Here is a 20,632-nt window from a genome sequence, read left to right as displayed (position 1 = left end):
GCACTAAAATCTGAATGTGAGAAGCTGCATTTCATGTCTTATGGTGTTGGTGCCAGGGCCAACTTATCCATGTGGCACAGTGCCTAAGGCCCACAATACTCTATTTAAAACATTAAAATGTTTCAATTTATTTTAAAAATCAGAAGAAAAAAATGAACTTTTAGGTTAGAGAATACAAGTAATATTAATATATTTATTTTTATGCCAATGCAGTCATAAAATATAATTTAAAATATTTTTATGGAAGAAGAGGCCCATGAAGGCAAAGTGTCTAGGGTGCATGAAAATCATAATGCAGCCCTTGTTGGTGCTTATGTGATAATAAGTACTAAGGTACTGTTTAGTCTTCAATACAATTATTGTTTGAATAGAAAAACATTTTATTTTGTTCATTCTAGTTTAATGATTTAATAGACTCTAAACTCTTTGAATAGTAAACCCATAACAGTGAAAAAATTTTGTGTAACCCATAGATGTACATTTATTTATAATATATATATTATCTACTACCATACTGTTATATTGTATGAAATATAACATATAGTTATAAGTATATAAATAGAAGATTTTAAAGTCTAGATTAAAGGTGAAATAATGTTTAAATAATTTTCATGTTACTAATGATACATAAAATCTTTGCTCTTAAAGTTATTGATAATTATTTTTAGTGAAAACCATATAATTGAACATGCTGAAATTCTATGAAAGTTTTATTTTAACATTTAGTAATATGAAAGTCAAGTTAAAGGTTCAACTTTTTAAACTTGGTTTTAAAGGTTAACATAACTGAAGTAGATATTTACAAAAAATGTTATATTCCAACGAAATGAGTACATCAAGGGAAATACTTAGGAAATCATGATACCCGTTTTTCAATTCCATCTACCAATTACACAAACATTTTTTGAAATTCAGCAACTTGGTGTCTTCTTGAGTAAAAGTCACTTGTTTTTGACACCTAATCAGAAGTTGTTGCATTGTTACACTTTTAGCAAGATCCACTGAAATCTTCAGAAGATTGTTAAACAGATGGTAAAATGTTAGTTATTTTTTAAAATAAAGAGCAGTCATGAGAGTATTTATAGTTGTCATATTTACATCTGCTGTTAAAATACAGCAAAATCATATATTTTCAAAAATACTTTCTCTATATCAATGAGTTTCAAAAACAATTACTAATCATTCATTGTTAAAACATCCACTTTATTTTGATGCGCTGGATGAAAACATGTCTTTTTTCAAAAAAATATCTACAAGGTAGCATGCTGTTGAGACCCACCTATCAGTGCAGAAAAGTACAGCAACTTTGAAGCACTTATCTAATTTGTAAAAGAAAAATGTATGACTCAATTTTTATTTCAACCACCACTTCAAGTACTTCAACAAGATAACTAGTGAATGTCTTTGTAGGACACAATTTTGTGGTCACTGTCTTTCTCATTACAAAGTATTTAAAGGTTGTAATATTTAAAATAATACATTTTCAAATTCACTTGGTGGGACAAGGAAATTGCAATACATGGGAAAATGCTGAAAGGGAACCCAAGAGTGGTGGAGCAGTGCTGGCTGTCACAGTGTGCTTTCCATGTACCTTGCACTCATTGTATGATCCATGACCTCCTGATACACACAGCAAGTGAGGTGCCTGTGTCAATATCTATATTAATGGCTAGTACAGCTGAATTTCTTTTCTACTTTTTTTAGGCAAGAAATAAATATATTTGATGTTTTCATCTTGCACTATAATGGATTATTTGTCTTTGAAGAACATTCTGTAAAATTGCCATTGGGTGTTTCTCATCTTTTAAAAATTTTTTATTCTAGTTGTCTTCTCCTAACATATTTACTATGACATCAGTTCCTTTTTGTAATTTTTGCCAATCAAAATGTTCTTTAAAAGTAACAATAACAAATAAATATAGAGATTACTGACACTTTCTAAACAGTCTGTGCATTTACTAGGATTCTTTTTGGGGTTTCTCATATCAGCTGAAATTAATGATAGAGATTAATTGAAGAAAAAACTCCTTTCTCCGATTAAAAAACAATTTTCCAAAGCCTTTGTTCATTATTCAAAAAGAACAAGCTTACATCAGCAAAAAATATTCAGAAAGCTATGAAATATGCATATTCTTATTATGACTGAGCAAACACAGAGACTATAATCAATACTTTATAATAACTTTGTATGGTATATAATCTATAAAAATATAGAGTCACTGTTGTACACATGAAACTAGTGTAATATTGTAAATCAAGTATACTTCAAAAAAAAACTGAGCAAACAAATTTTGATCTTGAGCAATAAAGTTATTTTTTCACTTTTTGTCTGCTTTTTGTATGAGTATCACATACTTATACAATAGAAATATGCTGTGTGTTTATCAACCCCCCAAAAAATCCAAATATAGAACAGTATTTCTGTGGCTTTAGCATTATTAAAGGTTAGAGAAGCAAATGCTACTTATGTCAAGTTGGAATTTTTAAAAAAGTAAAATGACATTATCTAACTTACCAAAGATTGGAAACCAGAGGGCAAACAGGGATTAGTATTTCAGAGACAAAATATTAGAAATAGAAAAGAGTACATTAATAGCTGGGATAAAGTCATTCAATTAATTGACTATTTTCAATTCAAAGCCGACTATAACATCAATAGCTAGTAATTCAATTCATATTTGAATCAAGTCGAAAACTCGGCTTAGGAGAATATTCCTGAATGTTTTAAGAATTTACCAGGAATCCTTTATCCATTAGTATTGCCTATTACTTTTATTCAAAATGGTGGTGGTGGGGAGGGAATGCCTGGGAAAATAAGCCAGTTTTGAAGTAGTATTGTAAAGAAAAAACTTTAAAAGTAAATGGCCGCAAAAAAAAATTCTATTCAGCTCATCAAATTTGCCTTGGTCTAATCCATATTTACCAACTTACTTCCTCCTAGCTATTTCCATCATTTTCTATCATTAAACTAAGACAGTAGTTCTCAGTCTTGAAACTAGCAGAAATAACCTCCTGAGGGAAGTAATAACTACCTACCTCTTTGACCGCACCTTCTCTGTCTACTTTGAGGCTTCTTCTTCCTCCTTCTGTCCCCTAAATGTTCCTGCCCGAGGTTTGTTCAAGTTTTTACTTTTTGCTTTTCAGACCCTTGCCTTTGATAATATCATTTACCCTATGATTTCAATTATTGCCTCCCGGCAGAAGAATCCCAAAAAGGTGACCCCAGCAGAAATTTTTCAAGCTATAGTCTCATATCCCAACTTCCTGCTGGTCATCTACATTTGGATATACTACAAGCAGTACAAACTTAATGTCTACAAAACTAAAAGCATGATCTTCCTACATCATCAATTTAACCCCTCTGTTTCTGTTAGTGCTTCATTCCCCTACCTATGTTGCTTTGAGACTCGGAGCTCTTTAAATTATTTGCCTTCTCCCTTACTGTTCCATCCTTACTATCATTACTTGCACTATTTTCAATAACATCTTAACTAGTCTCCTTAATTCTGAGGAACATGTCAACTTGAATCATCATTCTAATTGATGATTGTGTTTGTGTTTCATGTCTTCTTTAAAAAACTGTGTTTGCTTCCTATTTACTTATAAAAGAACGTTCAAATTCCTCAGTCTGCCATTCAAGAATTTAATGATCTGTTCTACCTTTCTAGATTTATTGTCCATCATCATATAACTTATAGCTTATGCACTTAAGTTGAACTTTATTACTTAATATTTCCCCAATATAACATGCAATATCTTGCCCCTTCACCTTGGCTGATGTTGTGCTGCTGCACAACCTTCAAAACATAGTTCAAATTAAATATTTTCCAAGATGCTTTACCTGATAACTCTAGCTAGCTGGGATCTCTGTTGATTTGTTCCTACAGGCACCATGATGCAATGGAAAGGGTATGGGCTTTGGAATTCTCTACATCTAGGTTCCAAAGTCATTAGCTTTGTGACAACAGGAAAGTCATCTAACTAAGTCTTGGTTTTAACATATATATAAAATGAGAATAATACAACTTAGCAAGAAGTTCAAAAGAAATCCTGTGTGGTATGATTGATGTCACCAGGAGTCCAGTTGAGTAGCTAGCTGCCAGTAAGCCTAAGAAGGTAAAATTTTTCTTCATTAAGATATATCAAATACTTGGGATTTCCCTGGTGGCTCCGTGGTTAAGAATACGCCTGTCAATGCAGGGGAACGGGTTCGAGCCCTGGTCCGGGAAGATCCCACATGCCGCGGAGCAACTAAGTCTGTGCACCACAACTACTGAGCCTGTGCTCTAGAGCCCACGAGCCACAACTACTGAAGCCCACGCGCTTAGAGCCCGTGCTCTGCAACAAGAGAAGCCACTGCAATGAGAAGCACACGCACCGCAACGAAGAGTAGCCCCGGCTCGCAGCAACTAGAGAAAGCCCACACGCAGCAACAAAGACCCAACACAGCCAAAAATAAATAAATTAATATATGTATAAAAAGATATATCAAATACCAACTAAGGACTAGGCACTTTAAAATAAAGGGTGATGATGAAGATAAACACAGTCTCTGCCTTCACAGAGCTAATAGTCTGAATTCACCTCAGCCCAGATTCTAGTCATCTACTTTTCAGACTCAGAAATGACCTGGAATTGATTAGATTAATGCATATGATACTTGCTTAACACTGATATGTGAAACAAGAATGAACAATTTCTTATTTATACTGAAAATGTAACTGTCAAACAAACTGACCCCTCAACGTGGTCTAACCAGTTAGCTATGGAATCAGAACGAGAAGGGGAAAAGATTCAAATATTTCATGGACTTGGGTTCTGATGGCCAGATAGGCCAATCTCTAAAACAGGAAGATGGACTTTCTTTCTTAATACATGTGTATTAAGAGATGACACCTGGCATATCAAGTCCAAGAGAGACTACAAAACAATACACCTCTCCTACCTTCCTCATTCCCTAAAGAATTTGCAGAAAAGTTTCCCAAATATACCTATGGATCTTAAAGGTAGGGATGAAAATGCTCGCCATAGATCTCTGCAAAAAGTATTATCTTATGGTGAGGCTGGAGGTTGTGCTGAGAGAAGTAGATAGAACTCTGAACTAAATTCTGAGCAGAACTTATGAATGTGAGGACAAGGCAAAGAGAAATCACTGGATAAAAAAGGATGAACTCAACTGAGTATCTGCCATTAGGCAAAATAGCAGCTCAGGGTCAAAGATTAGATTTCAATCTCAAGCCAAAAAAATGTCATTATTGGGGCTTCCCTGGTGGCGCAGTGGTTGAGAGTCCGCCTGCCGATGCAGGGGACATGGGTTGGTGCCCCGGTCCGGGGGGATCCCATGTGCCGCGGAGTAGCTGGGCCCGTGAGCCATGGCTGCTGAGCCTGCGCGTCCGGAGCCTGTGCTCCGCAATGGGAGAGGCCACGGCAGTGAGAGGCCCGTGTACGGGAAAAAAAAAAATGTCATTATTGTACTCCTATAAAATTATGTGTTTGGTAATATATTATCTCAGTTTCTTGAAGGCTGATACAAGGCCTGGTTTGGCTTTCTATTAGAACACCATACCCAATAGATAATATGCTCTGCATCAATACTTAAGAAAGGAATGAATGACCCATCTTATCCTTAAACAAAGGGCATACATATTATCTAGGCATCATCTGCACATTGGGTAAACCCGCTCATGAGAGAGATCTTTGGTGATTGGAAGAGGACATTGAAGTAGGCTTTAGATGGCATGAGACTTAAGTAGTACTAGGTTGGCACCAGAAGGGAGGTTGAAATCTTATCTCTAGCTTCCCTGCATCCCTTTGATATTTGAGTGTCCGTTAAAAGAGAGATCCCCAAGACATATTGGCTGGGCATGATAAAATGGAAAATATAGAGTCAAAACAGCCTTAACAAAAAAACATTTTTCTGAGGTTTGTCTATACCCATTCTGCAGGCCTTTTAGCCCCTCACAAAACTGTGGAGTGCATAGTAATCATAATAAGCTGTTAATTATTATTATTATTATTTATCTATCTACCCATCACCAGGTTCATTCCAAAAACTACTGATATTTGAGGTGGCTAGCACACACACAGCAAGATAACAATAAATATAACAGCAATAACCAAAATATACAGAAGGAAGTCAAAGTCAATGCTGAACATAAGGAAAGGAAAATAAGCTACAACCATGCTCATACAGAGAATGCAGGCTTTTGGGATCTGTATACCTGCTATAAATGGACTATAATAGTGACACTGAGCTTTCTTACACAAGCATTTGAACTTCACAGGTATATTCTGATTTTCTTGGAAAATCCAAGTTCTTTAGAACATGAGCAAAAAGAATCTTTAGGGAAGGAAGAGTATATTAGCCTTTCTTCAGGGTATACTGTCAGATTTCCTTAGGTCTAAACCCACAGTGCACTGCTGGTTTAAAAACCACTGCGTGAGATTTCAATTCCTGTAGAATGCTCCTTAAGTGAATTTTCATTTCTACTTTATCTTGCCACTATCTCAATCTTTTTGCCCTTTCTTCCTTCTTTCCCTCCTTCCCTTCTCCCTCCCTCCTTCCCTCCCTCCTTCCCTCCCTCCTTCCCTCCCTCCTTCCTTCCTTCCTTCCCTCCTTTAAAAATCTAATCTTGGTATTTGCTTAAGACATTCATTCAAGGCTAGTCTTTCACTTTGCTGGCATTGATATTTAAATAAGAGATACCTAATTTGTTTATATTTTTTTAAAAATTAATGAGAAGCAAACTATATTGAGCCACTGAAAGTAATGAAAATTGAAATATAAAATATTTTATACGCTCATAGAAAAAGTTGGCAGAATCTCTGTGAGCCATCTGGAGCTCAGGAGTTTGAAAGCATGCATATTTTTGATCTAATGAAGGCAGGCACGCACAGGTGTGCTGGTAGGCACTCATTAAACGTCATGCTTCCAGAACTGGAGAAAAAAGTATGCTCCCTGGAGTATTGTTGTGGTTTTCTTTTCCACTTAAAAAAATGATATTGTGGGACTTCCCTTGTGGTGCAGTGGTTAAGACTCCACGCTCCCAATGCAGGGGGCCCGGGTTTGATTCCTGGTCAGGGAACTAGATCCCACATGCATGCCGCAACTAACAGTTTGCATGCCACAACTAAGGAGCCCATGTGCTGCAACTAAGGAGCTGGCTTGCTGCAACTAAGACCCAGCTCAACCAAATAAATAATAAAATAAATAAAAATTTAAAAAATGATATTATATGGACTGTAGCTCATAAAAGTGTCAGACTGGTAGTTTTGCAGGCCCAACTTTCTTCCTGTAAAGCAAGAGCAACACAGGCAGGAATATTACAAATTTGCTGAAACATTTTTAGTAATGGGACTTAACTGGGGCATTATAGGAACTTATAAGCATGCCAAAAATTTTACATGAATCAGGTTGAGCATTTGAAGGCTCTGGTAAGAGATAAATGAATACTTTCATAAGAAGTGCAGGTAGCTTTGCATATTAAGTCAATTATTGCTCCTAGAAGTTTCATTTTTAATTAGGCACAAAGATTATTCAAAATGGCCATTCATGGCAGAGGGCCACTTAACAGAAGATAATGGGATCTCCAGTAGACTGTGCTCCTGTAAAATAGGTTCCTGCACTGTCTGGCCATGGTGCCACCCTCCTATCTTAGAAGAACTTAAATTGTTACTATTATTCTCCTGTGCTTTATATTACTCAGGGGTAGACTTTTTCTTCTAAAAGTCACTGAAAAAAATGTATGGCTCCTAGATCAGAGAGAAGATGCTTAAGTTTTTCCCACAATTACTAATTGCTTTGCTAGCACAGCTAGCTGTAAGCAGTGCGGGGGGAGAGGGGCTATAAAAGTCCTATTTTAAAGGAATAAAATATAGAATAGGCTAAGATTTGATGATGAAACTTCGTTTGTCAGTTCTAGAGGATAGGTGAAAGGCTGAGCAATTTTTTATACTCTTGTGAGAGCTATGACAATAGAGCACTATCAAGGTAGAGAAAGGAATCCTGGTTAACTAACACCCCTTGATTTGGGATGGGTCATCAAAAGGATGAACTCTAGCAGTAATGGTGAATCAGAAGTAGTAAGTCTTTAGAGGACCTAGAGCTCAGCTTTGAGTCATCAGCAGATAAGATAACTCCAGAGTGCTAGTGCTTCCTGGAAGCAGGAGGAAGCAATTACCATCTTTTCGAAAGGAAGCTAGCATCGTCCTAGGCCTCCAATTATTTCTAAAAGTTATTTTGCAAATCAATGTCAGGTAAAAAAAAATAAATAAATAACCAGGAGTTTAAAGAGACAATAAGACATGAATCAAATATAACAAGAATAGCAGATAATAGACACATGGGGGGTTCAAAGATTAGCATTATCAGACACATCTTCTAAATAACACATTACTTTCAAGGAGATAAGAAACAAGACTGTGAGTTTTAACAGGTATTTAGATACTAAAAATAGGATAATTTTGCATGAATTTATGTATGAATGAATGGATCTATTAATATCTTGGACACAGCTAAAGAAAGATATGTCAGGAAAAAATGTCTAGAATAAAGTTTGAAAAAAAAATTTGGTAATACATGAGAAACCATAAAAGACAAGGAAGGCGCAGTGATAAGGTCTAAGATATATATAATTAGAATCCCAGAAAGGGAGAAAAGAGAGAAAGGGGAAAGAGCACTATCTGAAGAGCTAATGGCTAAAAACATTTCCAAGTTGACAAAAAATGTTATGTCACAGATTCAAGAGCACTTACAGACTGCAAGAAGAATAAATAAAAAGAAATCCTCACCTAGGTACAACACAAAACAATTGCTGAAAATCAAAGTAAAAGGAAACCTTAGAGTAAGGGGAGGTAAGTAGGACTCAAATTACTTTCAAAATAAATGACAATTAGACTGAGTTGATTTCTCAATATAAACAAGTAAGCCAGAGCAATGGAAGAATATATTCAAAGTGTTGAAAGAAAGTAGTGCCAACCAAGAATTCTATAGGTAGCAAAAGATCCTTTAAATATGAAGCTGAGTAGAAAAGAACATTTAACAAAATCCTATATGTCTTCATAATAAAAACACTCAAAACTAGGAATAGAAGTTAACTTTTTCAACTTGATAAAAGTCAAGTCTATGAAAACACACAGCTAACACCATACTTAATGCTAAAAGATTGAATTTTCCCCCCTATGATAAGAATCAAGACAAGGATATCTGTTCTCACTACTTCTATTCAACATTGAACCAGAGGTTCTAGTCAGGGCAGTTAGGCAAAAAGAAAAAAAAAGAATAAAAAAAGAAAAGCAAAATAAAAGGTATCCAGACTGGAAATGAAGAACTAAAATAGTCTCTATTTGCAAATGACCTGATCTTGTATGTGAAAAATCCTAAGAAATCACACACACACACACAAAAACACCCAAAAACCTATTAGAACTAGTAAGTGAGTTTGGCAAGGTTGCTGGATACAGGATCAATATAGAAAAATCAATTTGATTTATATAAAGTAGAAATGAATAATCCAAAAATGAAATTAAGAAAACAATTCCATTTACATTAGCATCAAAAAGATAAAGTACTTAGTAATAAATTTTTTAAAAGTAGTACAACATTTATAATCCAACAACTAGAAAACGTTGTTGAAAGAAGCTAGAGTCAACATTGTTAGCCATTTGGGAAATGCAAATCAAAACCATAACGAGAAACCACTTGGCACCTACTGGAATGGCTGTATTCAAAAGAGAGATAATAAGTGTTAGTCAAAATGTGGAGAAATTGGAACACTTTTATACTGCTGGTTGGAAAACAAAGTGATGCAGACACCTTGGAAGATATTCTGGAAGTTCCTTAAATGATTAAACATAGAGCTACCATATAGCTCTGCAATTCCAAATAGAAGTGAAAACATATGTCTGCACAAAACCTTGTATGCAAATGTTCATTGTGGCACTATACACAATAGCCAAAAAGTGGAAAAAATCCAAATATCCATCAAATGATGAATGGATAAACAAAATGTATACACATACGATAGACCATTTTTCCTCAGTAAAAAAGGAATGAAGTACTTACACGTGCTACAACATGTATGAACCTTGAAAACTTATGCTAGGTGAATGAAGCTCTCACCAGGGAGCATCCAACTATGTTGAGATGTTCACATAACATATAATTCACCACTTAAAATGTACAATCCAATAGCTATTAATATATGCACAGATTTGTACAACCAATATTACAATTAATTTTAGAACATTTTCATTGCCCCCAAAAGAAACTCATACCCATTAGCAATCACTCTCCATTTTACCCCAACCCATGCAGCCCTAGGTAACCAATAATCTACTTTCTGTCTCTATAGATTTGCTTATTCTGGACATTTCATACAAAAGTGCTCTAATACCCTTGCATTATCTGGAAAGATGGTAAAATTAAATAAATATAATTTGATAAGTCAAGAATATATGCTGTGATCACTGATATAATCACTAAAAGAATAGTAAAAATGTGCGTTAGTCCCAAGTTAATAATGAAGGAAACAGATGGCACATTCAAGCTGGGTAATTTGAAGAGAGCTTAATAAAGGAGCTCTTTATAAAGATGTGACCAAGTTTAAAGAAAACAAAATAAAATATAACAAAAGAAGATAGTGCAGAACTCCATTGTGTCAAGAATTGTCTGAGATTTTGCTCAGCTTGCAAGCTGACAAATTATCCTGCTGTAGTTTCAAGGATGCTGGCAAAAGACACAAAACTCCTGGGTCAGAGACAAAGGACAGTTTGTCATTCACAGTAATAGCAGTAGCCAGAGTATCAGCATTTGTGCAGTTCTCTGAGCCTGAAATTCCCATAGGGTTACATAAAGAGGTCAGGTAACACTTACACATGTAGTAGATTGCATTGCAGGAGAGGAACCATGCCACCTGACAGGGGAAAAAGAGAATAAATATCCCAACTTCATATTCTTCCCACTTTTCAATCTCTTACTGGTGTCTTCCATTGAACAAAACCAACCAGAAATCAGAAAGCAAGGAAGCTCTTTGATGTCATCCATAAAGTTAACCTTCCTGGGGCCCAGGGCAAGGTGGAAAAGGATGGAAAATGAATGAGTCAGATGGGACAAATGAATAAGCAGAGGGGAAAACATGAAACAATACAAAATAATCCAAGAGAAGATAAGAAAGAAGGGGAAAAGGAACACAGAAATGGTTAGATAAGGAGATAGCACTTCTTGGGATAGAGATTTAACCCAAAATGTTCTTCAATTAAAAGCAATGATCATCTACTTGGATAAAAACCAAATGAGCAAAGAGACTTAATCATATGTCATTTACAAAAGACACTTCTAAAAATGGAGATAAAAAAAATGTTGACAGAAAGTATGGAAAAAAGATGTACCATAAAACATCAGCCAAACTGTATTAATATCAGACAAAAACGTGAAGGCAGAAAAGTTACTAGAGATAAAGGCGAACACCTCAAAATGTTCACTGCTTCAATTTACCAAGAAGACCTACTAGTTCTAAATTTGTAAAATAATATACTAAAATTAACTTCTAAAAATATAGCTTTAACACGTATAAAGCAAAATAGAACGTATACAGTAAAAAAAAAAAAATCCACAATCATACTGGGGGATTTTAATATAACATCTCTTAGAATATGGTAGAATAAACAAATAAAAAATCATTATGAATACAGAGAATTTAAACAACATGGTTGACACATTTGACCTAATTGACATGTTTTATATATATATATAGAACAATAAATCCAACAACCACAGAAAATACCTTCATTTCAAGCACACACATACTATTATAAATGTTGATCATATGCTGGGCCAAAAAGCAAGTTTCAACAAATTTCAAAGGACTGAAATCATATATATTCTGTGACAACAAGGAAATTAAACTATATATTAAAAAAAGAGGGCTTCCCTGGTGGCGCAGTGGTTGAGAGTCTGCCTGCCGATGCAGGGGACGTGGGGTCGTGCTCCGGTCCGGGAGGATCCCACATGCCGCGGAGCGGCTGGGCCCATGAGCCATGGCCGCTGAGCCTGCGCATCCGGAGCCTGTGCTCCGTAACGGGAGAGGCCACAGCAGTGAGAGGCCCGCATACCGCAAAAAAAAAAAAAAAAAAAAAAAAAAAAAAGGCCAAAACAGAAATACAGCTAGAAAAAACTCTATCATAATGGAAAATACATTGAACTGAATAATAATCAAAATACAGCTCATTAAAGCTTGAGAGATACAGCTGTGGTCATACCTGACAGGAAATAGATGTCTTTAAATGTGAATATTAGAAAATATGAAAAGCTAAATATCAATGAGCTGTAAGCATCCACATGAAAAATTTAGGGGAAAAAAAAAGAATAGCAAACAAACCCAAAGAAAGTGCAAGGAGGGAAATAGAAAAGACAAGAATAGAAATAAACAAGACCAAACACAATCAGACAATAAGGTCATTCCTGAAAAGCTTTAAAATTCATAAATTCTGGTGAATATAATCAAGAAAAAAAAGAGAAGGCACAAATATCCAATGTTAGGAATAAGGAATAGGCCAACACAATAGATCCTTTAGGTATTAAAAAGTTAAGAAGAAAGTATGAATAATTTTCTAAAACATTTGAAAATTTAGATGAATTCCTATAAATGCTACTTGTCAAATCGACACTAGAAGAAATAAGAATATCAGAGTAGTCCTATAGCTATTAAAAATATTAAGTCATTTATTAAAAACTTTCCCACAAAGAAAACCACAGGGCCAAATTACTTTATAAGTAAATTGTATTAACTATTAAGAAACAAAGAACACCAATGTTATATATACATTCTTTAAGGCAAGATAAAAAGAGGGACACTCCTCATCTATAATAAGGCCATCATAACCTTATACCAACACTTCATAAGAATACTATTAGAAAGAAAAATTACAGACCAATCTCATTCATGAACATAGATACAAAAATTATAAACAAGTATCAGCAAACATTAAAAAAATGTAAGAAAGAATGAGTAGGGTTTATTCTATGAATGCAAGTTTAGTTTACCATTAAAAAAATCAACATAACTCATTACTTCAATAGAATGAAGGAGGAAAACCATATAATCAACTCAGTAGTTGCAGAAATGCTGTTTAATAGTATTCAATATCCACTCATGATAAAAATTCTTATAAACAAGGAATATGAGGGAACCCTCCTTCCTTATGATAAGTGTATGACAATATTATATTTAGTATCTATCCATTTGAGATGGGGAATAAGACTAGAATCTGTGCTACCAACACTCATATTCAACATTGTTCTCAAATTCCTAAGCAGTGTAGTAAAACTAAAAAAAAAGACATAAAAGATATAAAAATTAGGACAATGATTAAAACTGTCATTATTCATAGATAATATGGTCATGTATATTGAAAACCTAAGAATGTTTTCAGTAAAATTTCTAGAATTAATGTGTGAAAGTAATTATGTGGTAAAAAAAAGATCCATACACAGAAATCAGTTGTTTTTCTCATCAACGACAAATGATAGAAAATCAAATTTTAAAAAGGTATCCAAAATAGTGTAAAAATATCAGATATCTAAGAACATGTTTCACAATATATGTGTAAGGTATCTATGAAAAAAACCATGAAGCTTTATTGCAACAAATTAAAGATATAATCAACTGAAAAGACATAGCAATTTCATGGATTGTGCCTTTTTAAAAATATTATTTCTCCCCAGACTGATTTATAGATTTAATATAATCCAGTCAAAATCCCTGCAGGTCTTTGCAGAACTTGTGAATCTAATTCTAAAATTAATAGATTGAAGAAGAATAAAATGAAAAGCCTTGTTTTACTGAATATTAAGAACTTTCTAAGTCATAGTAATCAAGGCATAAATATTGATAAATAAACCAATGGAATAGAAGAAAGAGCCCAGAAAAGACCCATGGATAGATGAACAAGTGAATTAGACAAAAGAGGCACTGTAAAGTTGTGAGGAAAGAATAATCCTTTCAATGAATGAGCCTGTGACAATTACCTATTTATGGGGACAAAAATAAAACAATCTCTATATTTTCACACTTTCAAAGCATTAGAAAAAAAAATCAGGTGGATCACAGATTTAAATGTGAAAAGCAAAACAATAAATTTCTGCAATATATAGGGAAAATTTCTAAGCAGTATACAAAAATATCATCATAAAAAGATAAATTTGGCTATATTATATTAAGAACTTCTGTTTATCAAAAGATACCATTAAGAGGTCTAAGATGTAAGACATAGAATGGGAAAATAGATTTACAAGACATAACTAAAAAATAGCTGGTAACTAGAACATAAAACAAATAAGAAAAAAGACAGACAGCTCATCATAAAATGGGCAGGAGAATTGGTACTTAGCAAAAGAGAATGTCCAAATGGCAAATAATCACGTGAAAAAGTGCTCAACCTCATGAGTCATCAAGAAAAGTCAAATTCCACCATGAGGTATCTCTGTACGTGCACCAGAATATCTATTGTAAAAATTCTAATAATATTCCAATTGTCAAGGATGTGAAGAACTGGGGAAAGGTATGCATTGCTGGTGGTCGTGAAAATTGGTACAATTAATCTAGAAACTGGCAGAATCTATAGGAGATGAGCATAGACACACCATGACCTCACAGTGCCACTCCTGCATACATGCCATGCAGAAATGCATGCATATGTGCACCAAGAGAAGGGTGCAAAATGTTCACTGCAACAGTACTAATAACAGTCCAAATCTGGAAATAGCTCAGATGTTTATCAGTAGTAGAATGGATACATGAATTGTGGTATTTACATACAATAGAAGAGTTAGAAAAACTACAGATACTTGTAAAAACATGGAAAAATATGGTAAATAACGTGTAAAGGGAACCAAGTCAAGCACGAAAGGATCATACTGCATGAATCCATTTAAAGTTCCAAACCAGACAACCTACTCTATTGTGAGTACGGATGGATACTTACGGTTAAACTATGAGTTGATTACTCTGAAAATCTGGATTGGAGGGCGGGACTTTTGGAGGACTGACAATAATGCATTTCATGAGCTGACATCGGTGTTCGCCTTGTGATAATTCATCACACAATTTTGTTTGTGAACTTCTTTTCTGTACATGTGTTATCTTTCCCAGTATAAAGGGTTAAGACATTTGATTTGATGAGAAAGGGAGAGAATAAAGCAAGGAGGACATATTTTTCTTAGGGGTAGGAAGGCCCTACCTTATGTTATGTCTTGTAAATCTATTCTCCCATTCTATGTCTTACATCTTAGACCTCTTAATGGTATCTTTTGATAAACAGAAGTTCTTAATATAGCCAAATTTATCTTTTTATGATGATATTTTTGTATCAAACTGCTTCCTTTGCCATTTTACAGGCTCAAATCAAAAGGGACAAGGGCCACTAGGGGAGGACTCGCTCATTGGTGCCAAGATATCTGCCTTATTGTTTCAGATATCTTCATTAGTTATGGGAAGGAAAATCTCTTTTTAACTTCCCTTTTGACAGAAAAATGTCTCTGTATTCTCTTAGGCTGTACTAGGTGTGGTAGTATTTTGCGCCTTTTATATTGCATAATTCTTTATTTAGAATCATTTTTTTGTAAACCTCCTGGATACAAAAGCTAGTTTTTTTTGTTAGCTTGCTTCAAAAATGTGAATGAGGGAATTCTATCATTCTTGGTATAGATCTTCAAGGTGTCTGGGAGTAAACTCAATATTAACGTCAATCTACAAGACAAAACTATTTAGGTTCTCATTCTTCAGAGATTTGTTCTTTTTCTTTTTGTCCCCAATTACCACAGGTATAACAATTTTTACCCATGGAAGTTAGAGAAGGAGCATAAAGCCTGCAAGTGGATACTCCCTGGATTTCCACTAAGTGAGAAAATGCCCAGAGAGGGGAGACACAATTGAGATTTCATTCTAACCAATGAATACTCTTTCTTGAGGTTAAAAATTTATGCTGGGAAGTGGAATACTACTGGGCAATAGTATTTCCAGTGATTCCAAAGATACAGTTTCCACCTACCCTTTTCTCTGGCAAAAAAGACAATCTGCTCTCTCTCTCTATCGCTCTCTCTCTCTGTGTGTGTGTGTGTGTGTATGAGAGACAGAAGGAGAAAGAGTTGTTGAGAAGAGAGAGGGGATAAACATCAGCCACTGATTCACTTTCCTGTTAGAATGCTCAAACTATATCATTTTTAGAAAGGAGCAATGGTTGCCTGCAGGACTTTTGGATGAAAATAGGAATGATTGATGATGATCATGATGATGAAAGTATACTTCTTTATGTCTTTAGCTCAAGTTATCTGCAAATACATGACTTTTTTATTTTGCTGGAATGACCTCAACATATCTGTATGCTTTTACATTAAACTCTCTTAAAACCCACATACGGAATCCAGACCATACTTCAGGGAATGGGATGTGAATGAGGGCTTTGCCTGGCACACAGCATCAATATGTTAGCTATAATCATGATTAGTAGTACTGATTTTATCCCTCAGGGGAACTACTGGGCTTAGCCATTGCATTGTATAAAGTGTCCTGCAGACCACACCCAATGGGTGACCCAGGCCAGTACTGCTCTTTATTGGGTCTTAATTTTGACGTCAGAAAAATGAAGAATTTGGATTCTGTAAGCTCTTTGACTCAAAGATTTCCTGCCTCAGTGGAGTACTCCAGGTTTCTCACAGGCTGGGGGTGAGCAAACCCTGGGTGTCAGCAGTGGTTGGTGCCAAGGGGTGTGTGTGTGTGTGTGTGTGTGTGTGTGTGTGTGTGTGTGTGTGAACACACAGATATGGAGGAGGGGATTTTGCCAGTTTCTTCAGGAGGCAGTGTTTGCCTTTCCCTGGGCAGAGGTTGTGAAGGTTAAGAAAACCTGGTGTAACAGATGCCAGGGACAGATGTTACCTAATTTGGTCAAAGAACAAAGAGTGTGTGAAACGTGAAAATCCCAAACAGTGCAGTGGTATGAGGGCACTCCCAGGAAGAGCAGAAACAGAATTACTACCCAAGAATTCAGAGTAGGGTTGCCTTATCTCAGAGGGTGAGCTTAATGTAATTACCACTTCAAACAGTCTGGATGGTGAAGATGGAATCTTCTGGATTGGAAGCCTGACTGCACTATTACTAGCCCTATGTTGTACCAGGTACTCCATGACACTGAGCCCCAATTTCCTTGACTGTAAAATGGGGTAAACATCTAATTTATGAGGCTGTTGTGAGGTGGAGCAGTACTAGGCAGAGTGGGGACTCAGCAAATGAGAGCTACTCTTATCAGAAGAAAATTAATAATTTTTCTAATTCCCAAGATAACGTCAGGTTTACTCATACCTTACTAAGAATCCTCAAACATCTCAGTAGTTTTCTACACTGATTGTACTCCCTGGTCCCCGTCCACCCCTTCCCCACGCCCGTGTGTTTAGCTGCGGAGTGGAAGGAAGAAGAGGCACGTGGGGGAAAGACTGGGACAAACCTGGCCCCCTGGTCCCCTGGCCTCCAGGCACGGTGGGGCCTGTCATGGCGGCCCGGCGACAGCTTAGGTGATCTCAGACAGCAGAGCAGGAAGAATGAAAGGGTCTGGGGGTCAGGGCTGCCCAGACCCCTGCCCCGCCCGCGGTCGGCCAGGCTAGCCCTGCGCGAGCGCCGGCTCACACGGGTCCCACCTCCCACGGCGCGGGCCCGCCCCGACCTCGGGCTCAGCCTCGCGCTCGGGCGCCCACCTGGGGAGGCGGCGGCCCGGACCTCGGGCGCCGGTAGCCAGGGCCCCGCGCCGGTGGCGCGGGCTCCAAGCCAGCGCCCCCCAGCGCCCCAGACCCCGAGCGGGGCCCGCCCGGCGCCCTCCCCGCCCCCACTGCGCCTCGCCCCGCCGCCCGCGGCCCCCACCCACCGGCCGCTCCTCCCCTCTCCCCACCCTCCTCCTCCGCCCCCTCCCCTCCCCCGCCGCCTCGCCTACCGCCCGGCCGAGCGTCTGAGCCGCCCCGGCCCGGAGCGCAGGCGGCGAGGCCACCGCACCTGCAGCGTGCTCTGGCTGCCGAGCCGGCACCTCGCCTCCCGCCGCCCGACCTCCTTCTCCCCACGCGCCGGGTCTCCCATGACGCCCGAGCTCCCCGGCCGGCGACAATGACCACTTCCCTGCAAGATGGGCAGAGCGCCGCGGGTCGGGCGGCTGCCCGAGACTCGCCGCTGGCCGCCCAGGTGTGCGGCGCTGCCCAGGGGAGGGGCGACGCCCGCGACCTGGTGCCGGCACCCTGGCTGCACGCGCGGGCGCTCCTGCCCCCTCCGGACGGGACCCGCGGCTGTGCTGCAGACAGGTAGGCAGCCCTCGGAGGGCGCGGGGGAGTGTCCTGGGTTGGCAGCCGGCGAAGGGGTGAGGAGGCGGTCCTAGGGGGCGAGCCATGTGCCCAGAGCGGGGCCAAGTTTGTGAAACTCTCTGAAGACAATTGCCTTTGAGCTGGCTCCTACCGGATCAGCAGGACATTGCGATCTCTCGGCGCCTTATAAATAGCATCACCGTTTCATTGAGAGCTTCGGATCTCTCTCGCCTCTGCCCGTCGGTGTGAACTGGGAGGCCGAGCTCCAGGCTGGCCAGCCCCCTTCCTTCTTGCTTCGTGGTCCTGCATTAAAAAAAAATCATTTTCTTTCATATATTTAAAAAATCATAGAATAAATGAGTTCACCTCCCACATAGAGTCTTACAGCGACCCTGGAGAGGCAAAGCACGGATTGACATTTGAGCAGTCTTGCTGTTCAGCAGGAAAGAATAGAGGCTTTAAAAGGTTTCCCAGTCTCCATAGCATTCAGCACTAAGTGCCTGTAGAGTTCACAATTTCGCACATACTTCAGGAAAGAAAAAGGATGCAACAATACAAAAATCTGTAGTCCTTTATATTCATACATTTAAGTGGTGTTTTTTTTTTCTTCTTCAGATTTTCAAAGTGCTTCAACTTCACTGAAGTTAAAATTACTCCGCAGTGGACTAGAGTACATTAACACTAGCAAGTTCTAGTCACTTAACCTTCTCAAAAAACACTGCCTTGCAGTTTAGTATCTATAAGCACTTGAAAAATCAACAGACTGTGTGTGGGCAACATTGTGAATGAAATTTGAAGTGCGATGAACCACAGCTATAATTAATAAACATAACTTCCAAAAGTGATTAGTAAAATAGCATAGGGATGAATTCAGTAAATGTTTATAGACTTTGTCAATTTAGCGGATGCAAAACAGTATCTAGCTCCTCAGGATGATTTTTGCATCAATAATTCTGTAGTCTGTATTTCAGCTTCAGGAAAATTATCAGAAGTGCTGGAAATGGGGTTTCCAGGCCTGGTGATTTTTTTTTAAAGGCCCCCAAAAAAGGAATACAAAAGAAGATTGATTTATATCAATTAACTTATTTTGACCCATAGAAAGTACACCACAGACCTTTGCCATATACTTTATATAATATTAGTGTTGTCACAGTGGTGCATGCTGGCCTTAACTTTTTAATTCTGACAGCAATTATATTTTACATTCTGTTTTATGTAAATTACATTCTATGTTCTCTTGGTGTAGGAGAAAAAAGAAAGATCTTGATGTTCTGGAAATGCCATCTATTCCAAACCCTTTTCCTGAGCTATGCTGCTCTCCATTTACATCTGTGTTGTCAGCAAGCCTGTTTCCCAAAGCAAATTCAAGGAAAAAACAGGTATGCATTTAAAAGTGTTCTAATTAAAAAATCTTAGGAGTTCTACATCCATTTAATCTTTAAGATACTCTTACACTATTAACAAAGTATTAGCATGGCCTATTTTAAATAACTCTATTGACTGATATAGTTCGTAGCCATTAGTTTCCTTCAGGGTCTCAGTTTTCACATCTGTATTATGGGAACTTTAAAACTTACATGTCAGGCTTTTGGGATGCGTTAAATGAAAGAATATATGTAAAGTACAGAGCCTGGGAGCTATTATTATTCACATTGTAGGTGGGAGAGTTATATATGATAACAGCTGAATGATTTTAAGTCAGAAATTGGAAGGGCTGGCAGTGGTGTTGGGGTGAGAAGGGGATTGACTGGTTCTTTTAATACCTTCTTTAATCTTTCACGTTTTCAACCCAAGCCAATGTTATTTACTAAAGGAAAGTGATAACGGTGAACTGTGGTGAAAGGCAATAGGAGTTTTGGACTCCGCAGGTTTTCTTTCATTTCAGCGAATTCCTCAGTTTGGAGGCTACTGGCTGCAGAAGGCAGGTGACTTGTAAGTGATGATTAGCTTATGAACTTAATTTTTGTGATTTTCTTTCTTTTCAAGTTTCTATTTTGGGACTGACTTGAGCAAATTAGACATCAAGGACCAAGCAACTATGGGGAGATCCAAAACAATTATACATTTTTTGAAAAAAAAATTAGTGTATCCTAGGATAATCCCACCTCTTTTGAATATGCTTTCTCCCAATTTTGAATCAACAAGACAAAGAGAAGCTTCACTATGCAAAATGTACCTTGTTCTTGCAAGGGTAGAAGCAATAAATTTAAATAGTCAGATGCTTGCAGCAAGGAGAGGGATAATGAACAGAGAGGAGAAGACAGTCAATTATTTTCCCCCATCTGTTGTTCTCTTTCA

At 37.5% G+C, this 20,632-nt stretch overlaps 1 protein-coding gene across 1 annotated transcript in view; it reads left to right on the top strand.

The window, feature by feature from the left end:
• Positions 1-18,143: 18,143 nt before the first annotated feature.
• Positions 18,144-20,632, top strand: part of GRB14 (growth factor receptor bound protein 14) — a gene marked incomplete at its 5' end in the record, with an annotated part of 125,431 nt that continues 122,942 nt past the window's right edge. Inside the window, 2 exons of the mRNA XM_079709783.1 lie at positions 18,144-18,334; positions 19,581-19,713. Coding sequence (XP_079565909.1) covers positions 18,144-18,334; positions 19,581-19,713 — 324 coding nt within the window. The remainder of the gene's footprint in view (positions 18,335-19,580; positions 19,714-20,632) is intronic.

Source organism: Hyperoodon ampullatus (genome assembly GCF_949752795.1).
Source record: "Hyperoodon ampullatus genome assembly, chromosome: 8".
Taxonomy (NCBI): Eukaryota; Metazoa; Chordata; class Mammalia; order Artiodactyla; family Ziphiidae; genus Hyperoodon; species Hyperoodon ampullatus.
The sequence above is the reverse complement of the archived record's forward strand: the minus strand, read 5'-3'. Positions and strand labels throughout refer to the sequence as shown.